The 22,675-nt window shown below is 37.0% G+C and overlaps 1 protein-coding gene across 2 annotated transcripts; it reads right to left on the bottom strand.

Moving 5' to 3' along the window:
- Positions 1-465: 465 nt before the first annotated feature.
- Positions 466-22,481, bottom strand: LOC142226563 (sodium- and chloride-dependent neutral and basic amino acid transporter B(0+)-like). Of its 2 annotated transcripts, XM_075296642.1 has the most exons (11): positions 22,321-22,481; positions 13,931-14,194; positions 8,381-8,515; positions 8,147-8,316; positions 7,964-8,085; positions 6,793-6,928; positions 6,408-6,735; positions 6,136-6,284; positions 5,922-6,050; positions 5,475-5,681; positions 466-1,153 (listed from the first exon to the last, which is right to left on the bottom strand). In XM_075296642.1, the coding sequence occupies exons 2-11, from the start codon at positions 14,091-14,093 to the stop codon at positions 872-874; spliced, it is 1,821 nt and encodes a 606-aa protein (XP_075152757.1). In that variant the 5' UTR covers positions 14,094-14,194; positions 22,321-22,481; the 3' UTR covers positions 466-871. The 2 variants fall into 2 exon arrangements, with proteins under 2 accessions (XP_075152757.1, XP_075152758.1); XM_075296643.1 differs by lacking the exon at positions 22,321-22,481 and having other exon boundaries at positions 8,147-8,324; positions 13,931-14,185.
- Positions 22,482-22,675: the final 194 nt, after the last annotated feature.

Here is a 22,675-nt window from a genome sequence, read left to right as displayed (position 1 = left end):
GCGTTATTACACTCTTAACATCCCAGGTGTCACTAAAATTGTAAATGAATTTAACTTTTAAGCGTTTTATGTTGGTGAGCAGGATTATTTTCGTGAGCGTAAATCTTTACTCACGCACACTCACGAAGATAATATTTTCGTGACTCACGCTCACGCACGACATTTTGGTTTGTTCATCACGCTCACGCACACTCACGCCGTTGCCACGAGCGTGACTCACGACTCACGCGTGAGTCACGAAAATTTTCGTGAGTCACGACAATTTCGTGTCACGTGCACACCTCTAATTTATAGTGTCTTACCCACCTCACTTACCCTTCGTGAATAGAAAACTAAAATTTAACAGTTAAAATTAAGAACATTATTGGAACAACGTTTTTGGAAGTGCTTTTAATATTGTGCCTTTAGAACAATTTTTTTGCTGGGACTCCATACTCACCTTTTTACGTTTCAATACAATTCATAAACAACTTATATTGTTTTATTGAAATATTAAATACATAACAATGTTATACAGCGAAACCTCTCAAACTTGGACACTCTGAAAACCGGACACCTCCCAAATGTGGACGGTTGTCTGGGGACGTTTGCTATATTAACACATTAAAATAAACCTCTCATAATTGGACACCTCACAAATGTGGACAAAATTTAGGCGACCGTGGGTGTCCACCTTTCAGAGTTTTCACTGTATTTACACATTTTTTCTAAAACTATGTACCTTAAGAACATAGTATTCCATATCCAAATAGTTTTTTGCGAAACAAGATACTATGGTTTCGAGGTAGTTTTATGTACATTAATGTCAAATAAAAGATTTCTCATCACAACGTCTATCCTGGTCCATCTTTAAATCTCAGTGTAAGATTTTTCATAAGGTCTCTTCGGTGATTTCATTTAATTGATGTGTAAATTCCACATTACCCATAGCTTCCTCATACCGTTGTCTATCCTCGGTTTGGGTGGGATACCAATCATTCGGATGACAACAACGTCGAAAACGGTCCCGAAAAGTTCCAATACCTTGTGCCATTACATATATCGCATAGCCAGGAATACAGAGCCATGGAAGGACTATGAATATGATAGCCAATATGGCCATAAGAAGATTTGACGTCAAATGCTCATAGAATGCCAAGAAAATACCCAAAAGCTGTTGAAAAAGAAAAATATTGTTGGGAAATTAATGAAACATCCAAATTAAATAAAAGTAAAAAATAAATTGAATTTAGTTGAATTTAAAAAAAATTAATAATTCAATTTCAAATTATTGTAATTTAATTTATTTTTTGTGGGTAAGGGTTGGAAAATGCCGGATTCTATCCAAATCGACGATACCGGCTAAAACCCATCCCTCTTCCCTCGCGGCATGATTACCACCTCGGAACCCCTTTCAGATTACTTGTAATCCGTGACCGTCTACGTCTAGTATGTGTTCTGACCAAAATGTACATTTCTCATGCCGTCGTGTCCATGTCAACCTTTTTCTTGCGAAGAACCTGTTTCCCCACACGCCTCATAGCCTTCCAGTTCCTCTCACTTTGTATCATATTGTGGACTACATTTTTCGGAGAGACATGCCGAATTTCATCTTCAAGCACTTGCCGTCGTTCTGCCCACCGGTTACTTCGAAAGAATGTATGCTCGACATCATCCGTGACCTCTTCTATTCGCACATTTCTCACGCCGTTGTGTCGATGTCAACCTTTTTCTTTCGAAGAACCTGTTCCTCTACACGCCTCATAGCCTTCCAGTTCCTCTCACTTTGTATCATATTGTGGACTACATTTCTCGGAGAGACATGCCGAATTTCATCTTCAACCACTCGCCGCCGTTCTGCCCACCGGTTACTTCGAAAGAATGTATGCTCGGCATCATCCGTGACCTCTTCTATTCGCAAATGAAGTTTCCTAAGTTACTTTCCCCCATAGGGTACTGTCGAAAGTAGCTGTGACCAGAGAACATCTGACTCATGTAATACTTCACTTCTCTTTTGCCATAATTGTACGTTTGTTATAAGTGGGTGTGTCCATCAGATCTTTGTCTCGCTCCTGTCATTTCCCCCAGGTCTCTTGTTGGATGTTCGATTTCAAGTTTGTTGCGACTTGTTGTTTGGCCCCGGGAACCTTTGCGGATTACATTTCTCGGAGAGACATGTCCAATTTCATCTTCAAGCACTCACCGCCGTTCTGCCTAGGTTTGGTTAAGTTATGTGGCAGCCCGATGTATCAGGCTCACTTAGACTATTCAGTCCATTGTGATACCACAGTGGTGAACTTCTCTCTCTGCCCGATTCCATGTTAAGCTCAATGACAAGGGACCTCCTTTTTACAGCCGAGTCCGAACGGCGTTCCACATTCCAGTGAAACCACTTAGAGAAGCTTAAAATGTCACCAGCATTACTGAGGTGGGATAATCCACCGCTGAAAAACTTTTTGGTGTTCGGTCGTAGCAGGAATCGAACCCACAACCTTGTGTATGCAAGGCGGGCATGCTAACCATTGCACCGTTCAGCCTATCTTTTTTTCTTCGTAAATTCAGTTTCCTGAGGTACATTTCCCCATACGGTACTGTCGAAAGTAGCCTTGATTAGAGAACATCTGACTCATGGAATACATCACTTCTCCATATTTTCTCTTTCGCCATAATTGAACGTTGGTTATAAGTCGGTGTGTCCATCTAACCTTTGTCTCGTACCTCCATCGTTCCTGCCATTTCTCCCTGGCCTCTTGTTGAATGTTTCATATCGAGTTTGTTGCTATTGAACATCCAACGTTCGATGTCAATCGCGTTGAAGTCTACTGGGATCGTTCCTGGTATTAATAATGCGGCTTCTACTGATACTGTGCGTTATGCTGAAGTGATTCTCATAGCTTCTATCTCTCTGTACTGAAAGCAAGGTGCGTGTATCTTTTTGGAGTATTTTAGTTTTGAGTCCAGCCTTATTCCTAAATAAGAAAACAATCGAGGTTCAGCTGTTAAAACTAGAAGAACCTATGTGTAATAGGTACTTTTAGTTAATGTGCTATCACAATGGACTGAACAGTCTAAGTGAGTTTGGAACTAAATCGGGCTGCCAATTTAACCTAACCTAGTCCCAAATATTTGTTTCACTGCCTTGTTTGGATTACCATGTCGTCTATGGGCATCTCTATTTCTTGAGGCAGATGCCGTGTTGTTAGTAGTACCAAATCGATCTTTTGCATGGATAATTGTAAGCCATAATTGTCATGAGTTGACGAAATTTGCGTTGACTCTCTTCGGTATTTCTCGCTTTAATCATAGCGGCTATGTCATCAGCGTAGTGAAGTTACTTCCTCTCTTCTTGGGATATATAACAGGTTGGCTGTCCCCGGTCTGACACATAGATGGTGTCGCTAGTATTAAATGCATATTATTTTTATATAGTACCAACCTTCTAATGATTCGTGTCGAAATTTGACGTCTGTAACTCAATTAGTTTGTGAGATAGAGCGTCTTTTGTGAAGCAACTTTTGTTATTGTGAACAAAATGGAAAAAAAAGGAATTTCGTGTTTTGATAAAACATTGTTTTCTGAAGGGAAAACATACGGTGGAAGCAAAACTTTGGCTTGATAATGAGTTTCCGGACTCTGCCCCAGGGAAATCAACAATAATTGATTGGTATGCAAAATTCAAGCGTGGTGAAATGAGCACGGAGGACGGTGAACGCAGTGGACGCCCGAAGGAGGTGGTTACCGACAAAAAAACATCAAAAAAATCTACAAAATTTTGAATAACGGTAAAATGAAGTTGATCGAGATAGCAGAGGCCTTAAAGATATCAAAAGAACGTGTTGGTCATATCATTCATCAATATTTGGATATGCGGAAGTTCTGTGCAAAATGGGTTCCGCGCAAGCTCACATTTGACCAAAAACAACAACGTGTTTGTGATTCTGAGCGGTGTTTGCAGCTGTTAACTCGTTATACACCCGAGTTTTTCCGTCGATATGTGACAATGGATGAAACATGGCTCCATCACTACACTCCTGAGTCCAATCGACAGTCGGCTGAGTGGACTGCGACCGGTGAACCGTCTCCGAAGCGTGGAAAGACTCAAAAGTCCGCTGGCAAAGTAATGGCCTCTGTTTTTTGGGATGCGCATGGAATAATTTTTATCGATTATCTTGGGAAGGGAAAAACCATCAACAGTGACTATTATATAGCGTTATTGGAGCGTTTGAAGGTCGAAATCGCGGCAAAACGGCCTCATATGAAGAAGAAAAAAGTGTTGTTCCACCAAGACAACGCACCGTGCCACAAGTCATTGAGAACGATGGCAAAAAATTCATTAATTGGGCTTCGAATTGCTTCCCCACCCACCGTATTCTCCAGATCTGGCCCCAGCGACTTTTTCTAGTTCTCAGACCTCAAAAGGATGCTCGTGGGGAAAAAAATTTCGCTGCAATGAAGAGGTGATCCGAAACTGAGGCCTATTTTGAGGCAAAACCGAAGGAGTACTACCAAAATGGTATCAAAAAATTGGAAGGTCGTTATAATCGTTGTATCGCTCTTGAAGGGAACTATGTTGAATAATAAAAACGAATTTTGACAAAAAATGTGTTTTTCTTTGTTAGACTTATCAGCCAACCTGTTATACTATCATACTATCAAAATTCGGTCTTTAAGATAGTCTTTCAATTTTCTCATTAAGTATTTCGGTATGTTAAATATCATCTCTAGGATGCATATTACATCTGTCGAATTTAAGCTGTTGAAAGCATTTCTAATATCGTCGCCAGTAGATTGATAGGTCTTGAAGCTTGGTTTCCCTGATGTGCCTCCTTAAAGGCTCTTAGTGTCAATTTTCCAGGCCTGAATCCAGAGATATGGTCCGAAGAGTGAACCTTGTGCGGCACCTGAGGTTACTTTCATTCTTCTTGGGATATGTATTTTGTCATATATCAAAATTCGGCCTTTAAGATAGTATTTCAATATTCTCGTTATTTATTTCAGTATGTGAAATATCATCTCTAGGATGCACAATACGTTGGCCCATCATAGGCGGTTGAAAGCATTCCTAATATTTTTCGTCGCCAGTAGAATTATAGGTCTTGGCTTCCCTGTTGCTCCTCCTTAAAGGTTCCTAGTGTCGATTTTCTTGCATTCTGCATTCGTATTCTTACGCGGACAGACCCCAGTCCTGATAGCCCCTTAAAATCTTGGTTTGATGAGTCGTTCGAATAGTTTCCACAGTCTGTACGACGATGGCGATTCTTGGTAGCGCTTGTTCTTGCTGATCAGAACTACACACATTAGGCAAGATATCTTCTATAAGGCAGCTATTGTACATAGGAACTAGTAAATCCTAGTTTACTAGTTCCTATGTACAATTCCATTTCGGCATTTTCCACTTACTCTGTTTAATTTAATTTAGTTTCACTTCCTCCGTTTAATGTAATTTAGTTTCATTAAATTTAAGTTTAATAGCTTAATGTATATTTAATCCTCACCAATGCTAAAAGCATTCCCAGGGGTGCAACAAATCGTAAAATATTAACGCTCCAAGTTGAGAATCGTTGATTTATCATAAACTCTATATCACGTTGAAATCGAACTCTACCATACACCCAAAGGACAACTAAGATTAAAAGTAAATTCACAGCAGTTTGGGTGGTATAAGTATCGATTGCCAGAGCACCGAAATATGTTATGCCGTGCTGTTGGATGAAATTAATTAGTTAATACAATTAGTTAATTAATATAATTAGTATCTTAATCTTAGTCATGTGTGTTTATTTACATCAAGAGAAGGAATATAATCATGTCAAATATGTTTCAAGAGTAAAATGTTTTTTGGCGGGAGAATATGTAACATATTATATTCTTATACATTATTATCAAAAATAACATTATGCTCGTGGTGATCATATTATTTCTCTGTGTGTATTCTGTCTTACGTTTGAGGTAAAATACAATGAAGTTGCTGCCAAGAATCCGACAAGTGTCATCGCTACTTGCAATTTCTTCTCACGTAACGATGTAAATTCATCATATAAAGCAGTCAGAATTGAATGCAATTGAATGAACTAAGAATATAAATGAAAGAAATTCATTCGTTTAAATACGAAAAGAGGTTCTAAAAATAATATTGATTGAATTGCATTATCTTACGATCAATATCATAGCCCCTAAAAATAGCATAAGATACAGGAGTATAGACCACAAATTGGGCCAAGGCATATCGACCATTACACTACCACTGGAAAGATATAAAGTCCAAATCGACTCAACTTGGGCATAATAGTTGTTGTCGGTAATATCTGAAAGAAAGTAAAATGTAATTAACCAAATAAAATTAGTTACGTTAAAATTGATTTATAATTAATTTAATTAAATTCTAGTCAACAATATGAAATACAGAAAAATTACTAAATTCCACTCACGCCTAAAATAAATTTCTGTAAAGTTCATAATTAAATCCAATCCTATAATAAAAAGTATTTGTCCCAATCCTATTAGCCAACTGGATTTCATAATATTAGTGTTGAATTTATTGTAGCTGGAAAGACTTATAAATAAGCCCCAACCAGGACCAAATGCTGAAACACCATACACGGGTATGGCTACAATATCCTTTACAATATCCTGCCATGATATAACAAATAACTGTTTGTAAATAGTACTCGCTGCAGGTAAGAAACTAAGACGGATCAGAAGAAATATCAACAGAGCCAATAGAGTCCAGACGCAATAGCGAATCATTGTACCAAACTGTAAGAAAGGAAAAAATTATTATTTTTTAAGATTTTTTTTTAAGATTATTTTTACCAATTCAGTTTTGAATAGTTTGTAGACTACCACTGCAACTATAGTCCACACTATGAGGGCACAAATGATCATTTGCCAGGACATGGAAAATTCTATGTCAACGTAATTGAAGAGATTTAAATCATGGTATAAAGTGCTGTAAAATAAATAATATAAGATGTTGAAAAATAAATTTAAACAAGATTGGACGTTATATGGTATATTAGGGCCTACGTAACTTTGTGTAAATTTTGGCATTTCAAAGGCAATAAGATCATTCAACCATTCAATCTTATATCTTGCTATTATTTAGAATATTTTAATTAGTTAACTTTTACAATTTTTTTAATGTGGTGTTAAAAAAGCTAGCATCCAAAGCAATACGACATTTAACTTGGTAGTTACCTTTAGGGTATGACATAATTGTACTGACCCATTTGTAACAAGGAATTTGTACACTTCCCTTGTGCGTCCAATCTTTGAATATGGATTTGTAATTTGGGACCCACAGTATTAAATTCATTGCAATAGTGTTGAATCTGTACAAAAGCAATTTCTACTGTTTTGTTTACGTCGGAACAACTGGACTCATCAAACCATGCCATCTTATAAGGAAAGTCTTTCACTTGTCAAATTGTGACTTGTAGATGTCTAGAAAAGCCAAAATTATTTATTCATTGACATTTAGTGAGCTTTCAATAAAGTTGACTAGTCGATGCAATACGGTCTCAGTAGACCTACACTTAAGAAGTGTGCGTGTGTGTGAAATTTCACTCACACTCACGCGCGTTCACGAAGCAAAATTTTTATTCACGCAAAATTCATGAATAGAATATAGTACGGTAGCTAAATTAATTTCAGTTAACATACGAGTAAGAATTAAATCTTGATTTTTTCCTGAGCGTGATTTTGCAGAAATTTTATTCACTAGACACCATAACCTGACCTAGGTTAGGTTAGGTTATGTGGCAGCCCGATGTATCATGCTCACTTAGACTATTCAGTCCATTGTGATACCACAGTGGTGAACTTCTCTCTTATCACTGAGTGCTGCCCGATTCCATGTTAAGCTCAATGACAAGGGACCTCCTTTTTATAGCCGAGTCCGAAAGGCGTTCCACATTCCAGTGAAACCACTTTTGAGAAGCTTAACCTGACCTAAGTATTGGTAACATATGCCCCGAAAACTTACTGAAAATACAATACCGATGGAATGTGATGATTGATAAAAGTATCATATGTTGTGATATTATTATCATCGCCGCCACTGCCTTCAAAGGCCTCTGTAAGATTTCCAAATTTCATGTTACAAAGCTGAAAGAAATTAAAGATTCAATAGCAAACATCTCTCGATAATTTGTAGGAAATAACTTACATTAATTTCCTGTTCTTCAGTTAGATTTTGTGCCCACTTCTTGAATGCTTCACAACTCCAAGGTATAGTGGGATTCATTGAAGCGAACATATATAGCAATGGCACAACAGCAAATATGCTATAGTAACTCAGGACACAAATGTTCACAGCGAGTGTAACATAACCAATGCCTTGGGAACTTATGGGTATTAGGAATATGGATTTCAATTTCAGTAGAGAATGCTTATCAAATACCTTTGAATAATGGTGATAATCGAAATGCTGATATATATCCACTGTTGGAGAATTGTCCCATAAACGATTGTATTACAATAATTGGTACAATATAGACAGCCAAACTGATGAGATGGGTTGGTAAAAAGGAAGCCACTGAAATGAAGAATAGATACATGGATCAGTTATCGGTAAGGAGATATCGATTAAAATTATCTACCATCAACAACCTTGGTCCCTTATATAGTTTTTATGTTGCTCTTCCTCTCCATTGCTGTTCATCAGACTATCGACGCGTAGGCCAATTCTGACATCAGCGTCCATAGTCTGGAGGACATCAATGGAGTGAAAGTAAAAATAACATTTTGGTCTTGAAACGTGTTTGGGGTGATCATATTCCTTCTCTGGGGGTGGGACAATGAAGGCCACGTTAACCAGTAGTGGGTTTCTGTATTTCTTCACAATAATCACATTGTTAATTTTGTCTACCAAAAAAATTGTTTGCACTAACGGTCGTGTCATTCTGTAACTAATCTTGAAAGACGGCCAGTGTGACATTCTGATGCCAGTGTGACATTCTGACGCCAGTAAGAGCTTCTGGGAGGAAATAACTGCCTCACCGATAGATGGAGATGGGTGGAGGACGGGACTAGGCGTATATGTGGAAGACCCAGACAGTGAAATCCTATTCCGACTACCAGACGAAAACACAACCCTGCATGCAGAATTGACATAATGGAATGTGTTAAATGGCTCAGAGATAACACGAGACCACACCCAGAGAAGGAATATGATCACCTCAAACATGTTTCAAGAGCAAAATGTTATTTTTGGGTGGTGACCATGTAACACCACATAAAGCGATTTGGACCCAACAGTCGACGAAAATCCTATAAGGTGATCCAGACAAGACTGTCATTCTAAAGGATGGTTAAAATTTCAAGGGCCGATATTGATTTTGAATAAAACACAAACTATTTAGGAAATTATTGTAATTTTATTTTATTATGATATATTGGTATTACTCAATTATGTATGGAACAAAATATCGGCCAAATGGGCGCCGCGACCTCGGTGGCACACCTTCATCCGATGGTTTAAATTTTCGATGACGCTGAGGCATAATGGAGGTTCTATGCCGTTAATGTGCCGAATTATTTCATCCTTTAGCTCATGAATTGTTGCTGGCATATCGACGTACACCTTCTCTTTCAAATAACTCCAAAGAAAAAAGTCCAACGGTGTCAAATCACATGATCTTGGCGGCCAATTGACATCGCCATTACGTGAGATAACACGGCCATTGAATTTGTAGCACAAAAGAGCCATTGTTTCGTTAGCTGTGTGGCAAGTGGCACCGTCCTGCTGAAACCACATATCGTCCACATCCATATATTCCAAAAATGTTCGTTATCATCTCACGATAGCGAACACCATTCACAGTAACTGCCTGACCGGCCTCATTTTGGAAAAAATACGGCCCGATGATGCCGCCAGCCCATAAACCGCACCAAACAGTCACTCTTTGTGGTTGTATTGGTTTTTCGACAATCACTCTTGGATTCTCATTTGCCCAAATGCGGCAATTCTGTTTATTGACGAATCCACTGAGGTGAAAATGTGCCTCATCACTGAAGATGATTTTCTTCGAAAATTGATCATCCACTGTTGCCATTTATTGGAACCATTTAACACGTTGTTGGATTGTGTATCTCTCCATGGTTCAAATTGAGTGAGTCTGAAATAGAGAAATGTCAAATAAAATTCGGAAAAAACTTGGCGTTTAGGTGTGGTTCACATTCAACATCGGCCCTTACAATTTAACCACCCTATACTCTACTCAAGGAGAGTAGAATGACAGTCAGTAGGACCGTGACAATAATTTGCTGAATAGGAGCAGCAGAGAATGGTGCATGTAGGACGTGTTTTGAGAATGATGAGACCTTGGAACACTACCTTTGTCACTGTCCTGCATTTACCAAGGAAAGAGTTAACCATATCGGTGGAGAGGTGATTCGGAACCTGGCCGAGCTTGGCAACAGGGAATGGGAAAAAAGTTAGGGAGTTCTTTAAGAACACAGATTTCTGGAATAAAAGAAGGGTACGATGGAAAGAAGAAATTAGGGCGAACAACAAGCCAAATACTGGTAGTATTCGCCGACATGAGACTAAATCCTATTTTCAGCCTAATCTAACAGTCTTTTCTATTCTAGTTATATCCACTAAAACCACATATACGGAAAAGTTCTCTCCGTTTAGATAGCAACAAATTATGTACCATTTATTCATTATAGATACTCATTTCATGTTCAACTGCAAGCACCGAGTAAATCAAATAATTATGTTAATTAAGAAATTTTCAGGAGGCCATCGCCTTCTCCTTCTGATGTTATAAATATTTTCACCTACAAAGGGGTGGACAACGGTGTTAGCATGTCCGTCTTGCATACAAAGAGTTCTAAATTCAATCCCAGTTTCGACCAAACACCAAAAAAATTTCAGCAGTGGTTTATCCCCTCTAAGTAAAACTGGCCCGACGGACTCGGCTATAAAAAGGAGGTCCTTTGTCAAGTTAGATTAAGTTAGAGTGACAGTAATTTATTTCAGGCTCTATAACCGTTTTACCCACGGACGTCGCAATTATCTCCAGTTGTTGAACCAACCTGATTGTTCCGAATTAATTGTCTACTTATGTTATCATTTCTCAGGTTCGCTCTTTCTTCAGAGCTAGATATTAAAAAAAAAAAAAAGATTTCGTTTGAATTTGTAAAACATCGTAGCAATTACCTTAAATCTATTTTGTTTTCATTCTTGTAAGTACAAACATACATATTTAATGGCCCAGCAATTGGAAGTTCTTCCAAAGGCACAACTTTAAAAGCACTTCCAGAAGATGTACTCCCAATGATGTTCTTTATTTTAACTATACAGGAAGTTCTTTTCATTCAATTTTTTATAACATGTTTTTTTTTTCAAACTTTTAATGGGTAATTTAAATTTTTTTTTGTTTCAAATAGGCTGCAAACAGAGTAAGAAGTCATAAAATGGTACAAATTATTTAAATTTTGTCGAAAAAAAAAAATGCTAAATCCAATCTGAAAAAATTGTGAATTTTTGAAAATATTTGAGGTCAAACGTTTAAGACAAGAGTTAAAATCCATTAAAAATTATAAAAAATTATAAAAAATATTTATTTGCCAAAATATCACAGAATTTTTTAATTTACATCCAAAACATTGAATTCGGATCACACTTAAAGAAGTGATGCAAATTCATGCACCGGCTGTTGAAATGGAGGATTTCCGTCCTATGACAAGCCCATGTTAAATTCATCGCTTCTGAGTCAATTTTGCAACACTTCCGGAATCAAAAAGAACATTTTCATTACTTTTTTGGCGACGCTTTGTTTGCTGGGGGAAATAGAAATTAGTATGTTTTAAATTGATTTCATTAAAAACCTGACCTTTCACATGTACCGGCATTTCATTTTTATTGATAACAATTACTTTGTGGTGATTATTTCATTCGAATATATAGCTTTGATTTGTTAGCAAAATTATCGCAGTTTTTTATTAACCTTTGATGTTTAAGTTGCATTGTGTTATTTATTGGAAGCTGACTAACAAGAAGAGATCCATAAAATTTCGTAAAAAGAACAGTGCATAGACTCATTTATACATATAGAAATTCTTGAATTTTGATTTACCAAAGATAAACGACTAATCCCCATTTTCATGAAGTTCCGTTAGTGCTACGTTCGCTAACGAAATTTCAAACCGTAATATGGACATATCTGTCACCTTACCTATGCCAGATTTGGCTTGCGGAGGCTCTTGAAGGAGCAAATTTCATCCGATCCGGAGTAAATTTGGTACCTGGTGTTAGTCTATGGATTCCAACAACCATGCAAAAATTAGTCCAAATCGCGCCATATTTATATAAAGCTCCCATATATACCGATACCCAGATTTGGGTTAGGGATCCTCTTGGAAGATTTCCGAGTTGTGGAAATTTGGTGCATGGTTTTAGTATGTGGCCTCTAACAAACATATATAGCCCTCATATAAACCGATCCCCAGATTTGTACCCCGGAGCCACTTGGAGGAGCAAAATTCATCCGATCCGGTTGAAATTTGGTACATGGTGTTAGTATATGGTATCTAACAACTACGAAAAAATTGGTCCACATCGGTCCATAATTATATATAGCCCCTATATAAACCGATCCCCCGATTTGGCTTGCCGAGCCTCTAAGAGAAGCAAATTTCATCCGATCCGGCTGAAATTTAGTACATAGTGTTAGTACATGTTCTCTAACAACCATGCAACAATTGGTCTACATCGGTCCATAATTATATATAGCCCCCTTATAAACCGATCACCGGATTTGACCTCCGGAGCCTCTTGGAGGAGAAAAATTCATCTGATCTGGTTGAAATTTGGTACGTGGTGTTAGTATATGGTATCTAACAACCGTGCAAAAATTATTCCACATCGGTCCATAATTATATATAGCCCCAATATAAAACGATCCCCGGATTTGACCTCCGGAGCCTCTTGGAGGAGCAAATTTCATCCGATACAGTTGAAATTTGGTACATTGTGCTAGTATATGGCCGCGAACAACCATGCCAAACATGGACCATATCGGTCTATAGTTATATATAGCCCCCAGATAAACCGATCCCCAATCACACAAAATTGGTCCATATTTGTATATTTCCCATATTTCAGTTCTGGTTCTCTAATTATCGCGCAAAAGTTCATATAAGTTCGTAGTTATTTGTAGACTAGCCTATGTAAGTATTTAATCTGCCTTTTTTTGTCTAATATACATCATCTATGGACTAACTTACAATTCAGAAGACGATGTTAACAAGTTTTAAGATACCTTGCCATCGGTAAGTATTACCAAATCCCAATTAATTCGATTGTGGATGACATTCTTTAGTAGAAGTTTCATGGATTGCTTCATGGTGCAGGGTACATAAGATACGGCCCGGCCGAATTTGCGGCCGTATATACTTGTTTTGTTTAACATATACTCCATATGGACTAACTTTCAATATAGAAGACAATGTTTAGAGTTTTATCGCGGACGGAGATTCCAAGTACGGATCATTTGTTGTGTAACCAGCGTCCGATGCTCCGTTTTTTTTAAATGATATAATTATTGGATAGAACAAACGGACATAATTTGTCAATGGAATCGCACATCGAAATTAAAGAACCTTTGGATGCTGAAGTGATGAAAAATGACACTATATGGTGAAGATAAAATTTCTGTTTTACGATGACAGTCTACTGGTTCACACCTACTTCCCTGTCAAGGTAAAATTTACTACGAAAAGATTCTCCGTACACCGTATTTCCTGATTGAACTCTGTGTGACTTCTATTTGTTAAATAAAAAAGTATCTCCTTGAATGCGAAATTCATCGACGCAATGAATAAAAATAATCGATCTCTATTGCTTAAAATCGATTAACAATGGAAAACGATTTAAACTTATAACCCACTAATAACTATATATTCAATCATCTTCTATTTAATCAATTTACACAGTACTTACCTCCAGATTCCATAGCCACAAACCATGATATAGAGAAGACATCAACGCGAAATGCTAAACTCATGCCAGCATAGATGAAGTCATGAGGATTTGCCCAATTACCACGTTTTGTATCCGGCACAAATGGCTGCCGTCCACTTTCGTATGACGTTTCATATACCATCGTTGAGGAAGCGTGTCGCCGGTAGAGCCCGAAGACCAAATGAGATGCAGTGTTCTTCGTTGTAATTGTTTTGCGGGGGTCTTTATATTGCTAGCATTTGCCTGTAAGAGACAATATGTTCGTTGTTCTTGACATTGAAATTGTAGAAAATTGAAAATTATTATGTTATTTGTTTTTGTAAAATTCTCTCCAAATACTGTTTACATTTTTCACATATGTATACATATGAGCGATTTCATACAAACGAAACAAAATATAAAAATATATATCCAGCACACACAATTCGGAGTAAATCTAGTTTACACAGAAAAAAATATCTCCAAAATATTTCCAATTAAAAAGTTAATTGAAGTTGAAAATTTTTTCAATTAATAAATTAATTGATACAATTTCCTTTTTAATCATGATAGAAACATTAAGTTAATTAAGTCAATGATTGAAAATTTTAAAATTTTTAATTAAAAAATTAATTGATACAATTAACAGTTTAATCAAATTCGGAAGACTAATTCAGTTTAAAAAAGCGCTGATTTTTTATACCCACCACCATAGGATGGGGGGTATATTAACTTTGTCATTCCGTTTGTAACACATCGAAATATTGCTCTACGACCCCATAAAGTATATATATTCTGGGTCGTGGTGAAATTCTGAGTCGATCTGAGCATGTCCGTCCGTCCGTCCCTCCGTCTGTTGAAATCACGCTAACTTCCGAACGAAACAAGCTATCGACTTGAAACTTGGCACAAGTAGTTGTTATTGATGTAGGTCGGATGGTATTGCAAACGGTCCACTTTTACGTATAGCCCCCATATAAACGGACCCCAAAATTTGGCTTGCGAGGCCTCTAAGAGAAGCAAATTTCATCCGATCCGGCTGAAATTTGGTACATGATGTTAGTATACGGTCTCTAACAACCATGCAAAAATAGGTCCATAATTATATATAGCCCCCATATAAACCGATCCCCCGATTTGGCTTGCGAGGCCGCTAAGAGAAGCAAATTTCATCCGATCCGGCTGAAATTTTGTACGTGATGTTAGTATATGGTCTCTAACAACCATGCAAAAATTGGTCCGTATCGGTCCATAATTATATATAGCCCCCATATAAACCGATCCCCCGATTTGGCTTGCGAGGCCTCTAAGAGAAGCAAGTTTCATCCGATCCGGCTGAAATTTGGTACATGGTGTTAGTATATGGTCTCTAATAACCATGCAAAAATTGGTCGACATCGGTCCATAATTATATATAGCCCCCATATAAACCGATCCCCCGATTTGGCTTGCGAGGCCGCTAAGAGAAGCAAATTTCATCCGATCCGGCTGAAATTTTGTACGTGATGTTAGTATATGGTCTATAACAACCATGCAAAAATTGGTCCACATCGGTTCATAATTATAAATAGCCCCCATATAAACCGATCACCAGATTTGATCTCCGGAACCTCTTGGAAGACCAAAATTCATCTGATTCAGTTGAAATTTGGTATGTGGTGTTAATATATGGCCTCAAACTCCTATGCAAAAATTGGTCGATATCGGTCCATAATTATATATAGGCCCCATATAAACCGATCCCCAGATTTGACCTCCAGAGCCCCTTGGAAGAGCAAAATTCTTCCCATTCGGTTGAAATTTGGTACGTGATGTTAGTATATGGTATCCAACAACCATGCAGGAATTGGTTCCTATCAGTCCATAATTATATATAGCTCCCATATAAACCGATCCCCAGATTTGACCTCCGGTGCCTTTTGGAGAAGAAAAATTCATCCGATCTGCTTTAAATTTGGTACGTGGTGGTAGTATATGATATTTAACAACCATGCCAAAAGTGGTCCATATCAGTCCATAATCGTACATAGCCCCATATAAACCGATCCCGAGATTTGGTTTTGGAACCTCTTGGAGGAGCAAATTTCATCCGAGTGAGTTGAAATTTGGTACATTGTGCTAGTATATGGTCGTTAACAACCATGCCTAACTAGGTCCATATCGGTCTATAGTTATATATGGCCCTCAGATAAATCGATCCCCAATCACACAAAAATTGGTCCATATCAAGTTCATAATTGTATATAGCCCCCATATAAGCGACCCCCATATTTCAATTCTGGCTCTCTACGAACAAAAAGTGCATATCGATTCGTAATTATTTGTAGACTTAACTATACATAACTTTTTTGTCTAATATATACCATGTATGGACTAAATCACAGTCTTTCGTAGAAGTTTCTACGCAATCCATGGTGGTGGGTACATAAGATTCGGCCTGGCCGAACTTGCGGCCGTATGTACTTGTTTTTAATTTTTAATTAAAAATGTATTTCAAACAATCATTTGTTAATCCAAATAAAAACTCTAAGCCAATTCAGAAAGTAATTAAAAATAGTTACCTTTTTTAATTAATAAATTAATTGAGTTTTGCAATCAACATCAATTAAATTTTTAATTGAATCAATTAAAAAATTAATTGAAATTTGCTGAAAACATCAATTAATTTTTTAATCAAGAATTTTTTCTATGCCCAATTAAAACTGTGATTGATACTATCATTTTCGTGATTGAAGACATTTCAATTAAAAAATTAATTGGATCAATTAATTTGGTGATTGAATCAGAAAAAAAAAATTGTGTGTAGGTATACAGCTTGACCAATTTTTTTTTTTTGATCGATAGAGAACTAAATTTTATGTCGATATAACAAGTAAGGGGTTGGTGGATTCAACCGCATAGCAGATTATTCGAATCCAAAGTGTCGGTAAATAATCGTTCATAAAACCGATTATTGTGAACCTTTATTTATTTTAAATGTACATAATTAAAAACGCAAAGTAAGGTATGCATTTATAACCTTATCAGATTATCAAACCCTAAGGTTATCAGGAAAAAAATGTGTACTTTTTTAATCTTTTTTACATAATGGGATATAAATTAAAAATTCCTCCAAAAGAACTTATTAATCGGTTTAAAATTGTAGCCAACACGTCTGCTGATATTTCTGCTAGAACCTGATATTCTCTGAGGAATTTAATTGTAGGTGTAAAAAGTGGAACTTGCAAAAAAAAATTATTATATTTAATTTTATTTGAAAGTGGTTTAAAATCGGCTGCGATGCTGTGTGCAACCAAAATATATATTTTTTAACCAGCTAGTATCTCCGGATCTAAAAAGAACCTAGATGTGCTTTAGGTGAAATTTTATACCCTTCACCATAGGATGGGAGGTTATATCACAATGGACTGAATAGTCTAAGTGAGTCTTAAACTTAATCGGACTGCCACTTTAACCAACCACTTTAACGCCCTATTTATTAACTTTGTCCTTCTGTTTGTAACACATTTAAATATTAGTCTCAAATCCCATAAAGTATATATATATATTCTGGGTCGAGGTGAAATTCTGAGTTAATCTAGAGATGTCCGTCCATCCGAAACAAGCTAACGACCTGAAACTGGGCACAAGTAGTTGCTGTTGATGTAGGCCGATATGGCAAATGAGCCACTTTTAGGTATAGGATCCATATAAAGCTATCGACCTGAAACTGGACGCAAGTAGTTGCTGTTGATGTAAGCCGATATGGCAAATGAGCCACTCTTAGGTATAGCATCCATATAAACCGATCCCCAGATTTGTATTGCGGTGGCTCTTTAAAGAAAACATTTCATCAGAACCGATTGAAACTTGGTACACAGTGTTAGGCCACTAACAACCACAAAAAATTGGTCCATATATGTCCATAATTACATATTACTCCCATATAAATCGATCCCCAAATTGGGTTTGCGGATTCTCTAGGAGGAGCAAATTTTATCCGATCCGGTTGAAATTTAGTGCGCGGTGTTAGTATATGCCCTCTAATATCTATGCAAAAATTGGTTCATAATTATATATAGCCCCCGTATAAATCGAACCCCAGACTTGGTTTGCGGAGTCTCTTGGAGCATCCGATCCAGTTGAAATGTCGCTCTCTATACGTTCATATAGGTTGATAGGTTGGTTGAAATTTACTTCTCCAAGTAGCTCCGGAAATAAAATCTGGTGATCGGTTAATTTGGGGTATATAATACAATGAATTGATATAGACCAAATTTTGTATGGCTGTTAGAGGCCATATACAGACATCACGTAACAGGTTGGCTCATAAGTCCCCGGTCTAACAAAGAAGAACAAATTTTTTTGTCAAAATTCGTTTTTATACCCTCCACCATAGGATGGGGGTATATTAACTTTGTCATTCCGTTTGTAACACATCGAAATATTGCTCTAAGACCCCATAAAGTATATATATTCTGGATCGTGGTGAAATTCTGGGTCGATCTGAGCATGTCCGTCCGTCCGTCTGTTGAAATCACGCTAACTTCCGAACGAAACAAGCTATCGACTTGAAACTTGGCACAAGTAGTTGTTATTGATGTAGGTCGGACGGTATTGAAAATTGGCCATATCGCTCCACTTTTACGCATAGCCCCCATATAAACGGACCCCCAAATTTGGCTTGCGATTGCTCTAAGAGAAGCAAATTTCATCCTATCCGGCTGAAATTTGGTACATAGTGTTAGTATATGGTCTCTAACAACCATGCAAAAATTGGTCCATATCGGTCCATAATTACATATAGCCCCATATAAACCGATCCCCCGATTTGGCTTGCGGAGCCTCTAAGAGAACCAAATTTCCGCCGATCCGGCTGAAATTTGGTACGTGGTGTTAGTATATGGTCTCTAACAACCATGCAAAAATTAGTCCACATCGGTCCATAATTATATATAGTCCCCATATAAACCGATCCCCCGATTTGGCTTGCGGAGCCTCTAAGAGAAGCAAATTTCATCCGATCCGGCTGAAATTTGGTACATGGTGTTGGTATATGTTCCCTAATGATCATGCAAAAATTGGTCCACATCGGCGCATAATTATATATAGCCCCCATATAAGCCGATCCCCAGATTTGACCTCCGGAGCCTCTTAGAGGAGCAAAATTCATCCGATCCGGTTGAAATTGGGTACGTGGTGTTAGTATATGGTCTCTAACAACCATGCAAGAATTGGTCCATATCGGTCCATAATTATATATAGCCCCCATATGAATCGATCCCCAGATTTGTCCTCCGGAGCCTCTTGGATGAGAAAATGCATCCGATCCGGTTGAAATTTGGAACGTGGTGTTAGAATGTGGTCTCCAACAAACACGCAAGAATTGGTCCATATCGGTCCATAATTATATATAGCCCCCATATAAACCGTTCCCCAGATGTGATCTCCGGAGCCTCTTAGAGGAGCAAAATTCATCCGATGCGGTTGAAATTTGCAAACGTGGTGTTAGTATAAGGCCGCTAATAACCATGCCAAAATTTGTCCATATCGGTCTATAGTTATATATAGGCGATCCCCAATCACACAAAAATTGGTCCTTATAGGTTCATAATCATGGTTGCCACTCGAGCCAAAAATAATCTACCAAAATGTTATTTCTATAGAAAATTTTGTCAAAATTTTATTTCTATAGAAAATTTTGTAAAAATTTTATTTCTATAGAATATTTTGTCAAAATTTTATTTCTATAGAAAATTTTGTCAAAATTTTATTTCTATAGAAAATTTTGTCTGAATTTTATTTCTATAGAAAATTTTATCCAAATTTTATTTCTATAGAACATTTTTCCAAATTTTACTTCTATAGAAAATGTTGTCAAAATTTTGTTTCTATAGAAACTTTAAACTTAATTATATACGTATTTAATCGGCTTTAATAATATATATGATTGATATATATATATATATATATATATATATATATATATATATATATATATATATATATATATATATATATATATATATATATATATATATATATATATATATATATATATATATATATATATATATATATATATATATATATATATATATATATATATATATATATATATATATATATATATATATATATATATATATATATATATATATATATATATATATATATATATATATATATATATATATACCACGTATGGACTATGTGGTATATATTACGGTGTTAGGAAGTTTTAAGATACCTTGCATCGGCAAGTGTTACCGCAACCCAAGTAATTCGATTGTTGATGACGGTCTTCAGTAGAAGTTTCTACGCAATCCATGGTGGAGGGTACATAAGCTTCGGCCTGGCCGAACTTACGGCCGTATATACTTGTTACTATTCAACATAGTTCCCGTCAAGAGCGATACAACGATTATAACGACCTTCTCTGCGAGCATCCTTTTGAGGTCTGTGAACAAGAAAAAGTCGCTGGGGGCCAGCATACGGTGGGTGGGGAAGCAATTCGAAGCCCAATTCATGATTTTTTGTCATCGTTCTCAATGACTTGTGGCACGGTGCGTTGTCTTGGTGGAACAATACTTTGCTCTTCTTCATATGGGGCCGTTTTGCCGCGATTTCGACCTTAGGTTAGGTTAGGTTATGTGACAGCCCTGATGTATCAGGCTCACTTAGTCTATTCAGTCCATTGTGATACCACAGTGGTGAACTTCTCTCTTATCACTGAGTGCTGCCCGATTCCATGTTAAGCTCAATGACAAGGGACCTCCTTTTTATAGCCGAGTTCGAACGGCGTTACACATTCCAGTGAAACCACTTAGAGAAGCTTTTAAACCCTCAGAAATGTCACCAGCATTACTGAGGTGGGATAATCCACCGCTGAAAAACTTTTTGGTGCTCGGTCGTAGCAGGAATCGAAACCATTGCACCACGGTGGCCCCCTTCGACCTTCAAACGCTCCAATAACGCCATATAATAGTGACTGTTGATGGGTTTTCCTTCTCAATATAATCGATAAAAATTATTCCATGCGCATGCCAAAAAACAGAGGCCATTACTTTGCCAGCTGACTTTTGAGTATTTCCACGCTTCGGACACGGCTCACCGGTCGCTGTCCACTCAGCCGACTGTCGATTGGACTCAGGAGTGTAGTGATGGAGCCATGTTTTATCCATTGTCACATATCGACGGAAAAACTCGAGTGTATTACGAGTTAACAGCTGCAAACACCGCTCAGAATCATCAACACGTTGTTGTTTTTGGTCAAATGTGAGCTAGCGCGGCACCCATTTTGCACAGAGCTTCCGCATATCCAAATATTGATGAATGACATGACCAACACGTTCCTTTGATATCTTTAAGGCCTCTGCTATCTCGATCAACTTCATTTTACGGTAATTCAAAATCATTTTGTGAATTTTTTTGATGTTTTCGTCGGTAACCACCTCTTTCGGGCGTTCACCGTCCTCCGTGCTCATTTCACCACGCTTGAATTTTGCATACCAATAAAATATTGTTGATTTCCCTGGGGCAGAGTCCGGAAACTCATTATCAAGCCAAGTCTTTGCTTCCACGGTATTTTTTCTCTTCAGAAAACAGTATTTAATCAAGATACGAAATTCTTTTTTTACCATTTTTTTTCACAATAACAAAAGTTGCTTCACAAAAGACGCTCTATCTCACAAACTAATTGACATACAGACGTCAAATTTTGACACGAATCATTTGAAGGTTGGTACTATATAAAAATTATATGCACTTAACACTAGCGGCGCCATCTATGTGTCAGACCGGGGACTTATAAGCCAACCTGTTACATAATTATGAACCGATATGGATCCATTTTTGCGTGATTAGTAGAAAGCATAGTCTGACATCTCGTATCAAATTTTAATCGGATGAAACTTGGCTCTTCTAGAGGTTCCGAAAGTAAAATTTGGGGATCGGTTTATATAGATACTACAACTAGTTATGCGAAGTTTCAATCCGATTCGTGTATCAGCCTACATGCGACAGAGAATCCTGAATTCTCTTTTCACCAATTGGATAGAAATACAAAGGCATACTTTGTTTTTCTTTCCATTCATTTCTAGGACAAAATACATTTCGTCTACCGTTACAAAAATTTCAATAATTTTGAAATATCAACATCGAACCTATTTGCCGAATTGCCGTTGAATAGCTCATATGTATATAATGTATAACACTTTTTATTACAAAAATTTTAGATTGTTTAGATACACTTTCGTATGATATTATCAAATTATTTGTTTTCATTTTCTGGGGCTTTGCTCTATTTGTTTTGACAAATTATTGTGATTAACTCATTTAGTGATGGCTATTTTGTTATATTCCAAAGTTTTTAATTAATTTTAATTTCCATCACACAGAAATGCACTCACACACATTAATATCTCATTGGCGGATCTTTGTTATCGTTGTGTTTTAATTACGTGTTTGTTATTATTGTTTGTGTGGTTTTAATATTCAAATGTATCGAAAGCAAAATAGAAATTGGAAGCGTTGTAATTAGTCGAAGCTCTGTCGAGCAACTAAACTGAACACGCTTTCAAAATCCACTGAAAGCTCAGAGAAATCCCCCCAACCATAATTTTGATGAGTACCGGCATATCACCATCGTTATCAACGGCGAATGCCTTGCGGTCAGAATCATGATAATCATCTTCGAGAGAAATGATCTTGGTGTGACTGTCAGTCAGTCAGACAAATATGAAAATAGAGAATTGGGTATATGCT

This window comes from Haematobia irritans, chromosome 2 (assembly GCF_050003625.1).
Source record: "Haematobia irritans isolate KBUSLIRL chromosome 2, ASM5000362v1, whole genome shotgun sequence".
In the NCBI taxonomy this organism is placed as follows: domain Eukaryota; kingdom Metazoa; phylum Arthropoda; class Insecta; order Diptera; family Muscidae; genus Haematobia; species Haematobia irritans.
Note: the sequence above shows the minus strand (reverse complement) of the source record. Positions and strands in the feature narration are given on the sequence as shown.

What these genes read in the sequence shown, in the direction of transcription:
- LOC142226563 (XM_075296642.1), bottom strand. Translation starts at nt 14,093, where the DNA reads ATGGTATATGAAACGTCATACGAAAGTGGACGGCAGCCATTTGTGCCG. An exon ending in TAGGGGCTATGATATTGATC is followed by an intron (nt 6,051 to 6,135) that starts GTAAGATAATGC and finishes TTATATTCTTAG; the next exon opens with TTCATTCAATTGCATTCAAT. An exon ending in TGGGAATGCTTTTAGCATTG is followed by an intron (nt 1,154 to 5,474) that starts GTGAGGATTAAA and finishes CTTTTTCAACAG; the next exon opens with CTTTTGGGTATTTTCTTGGC.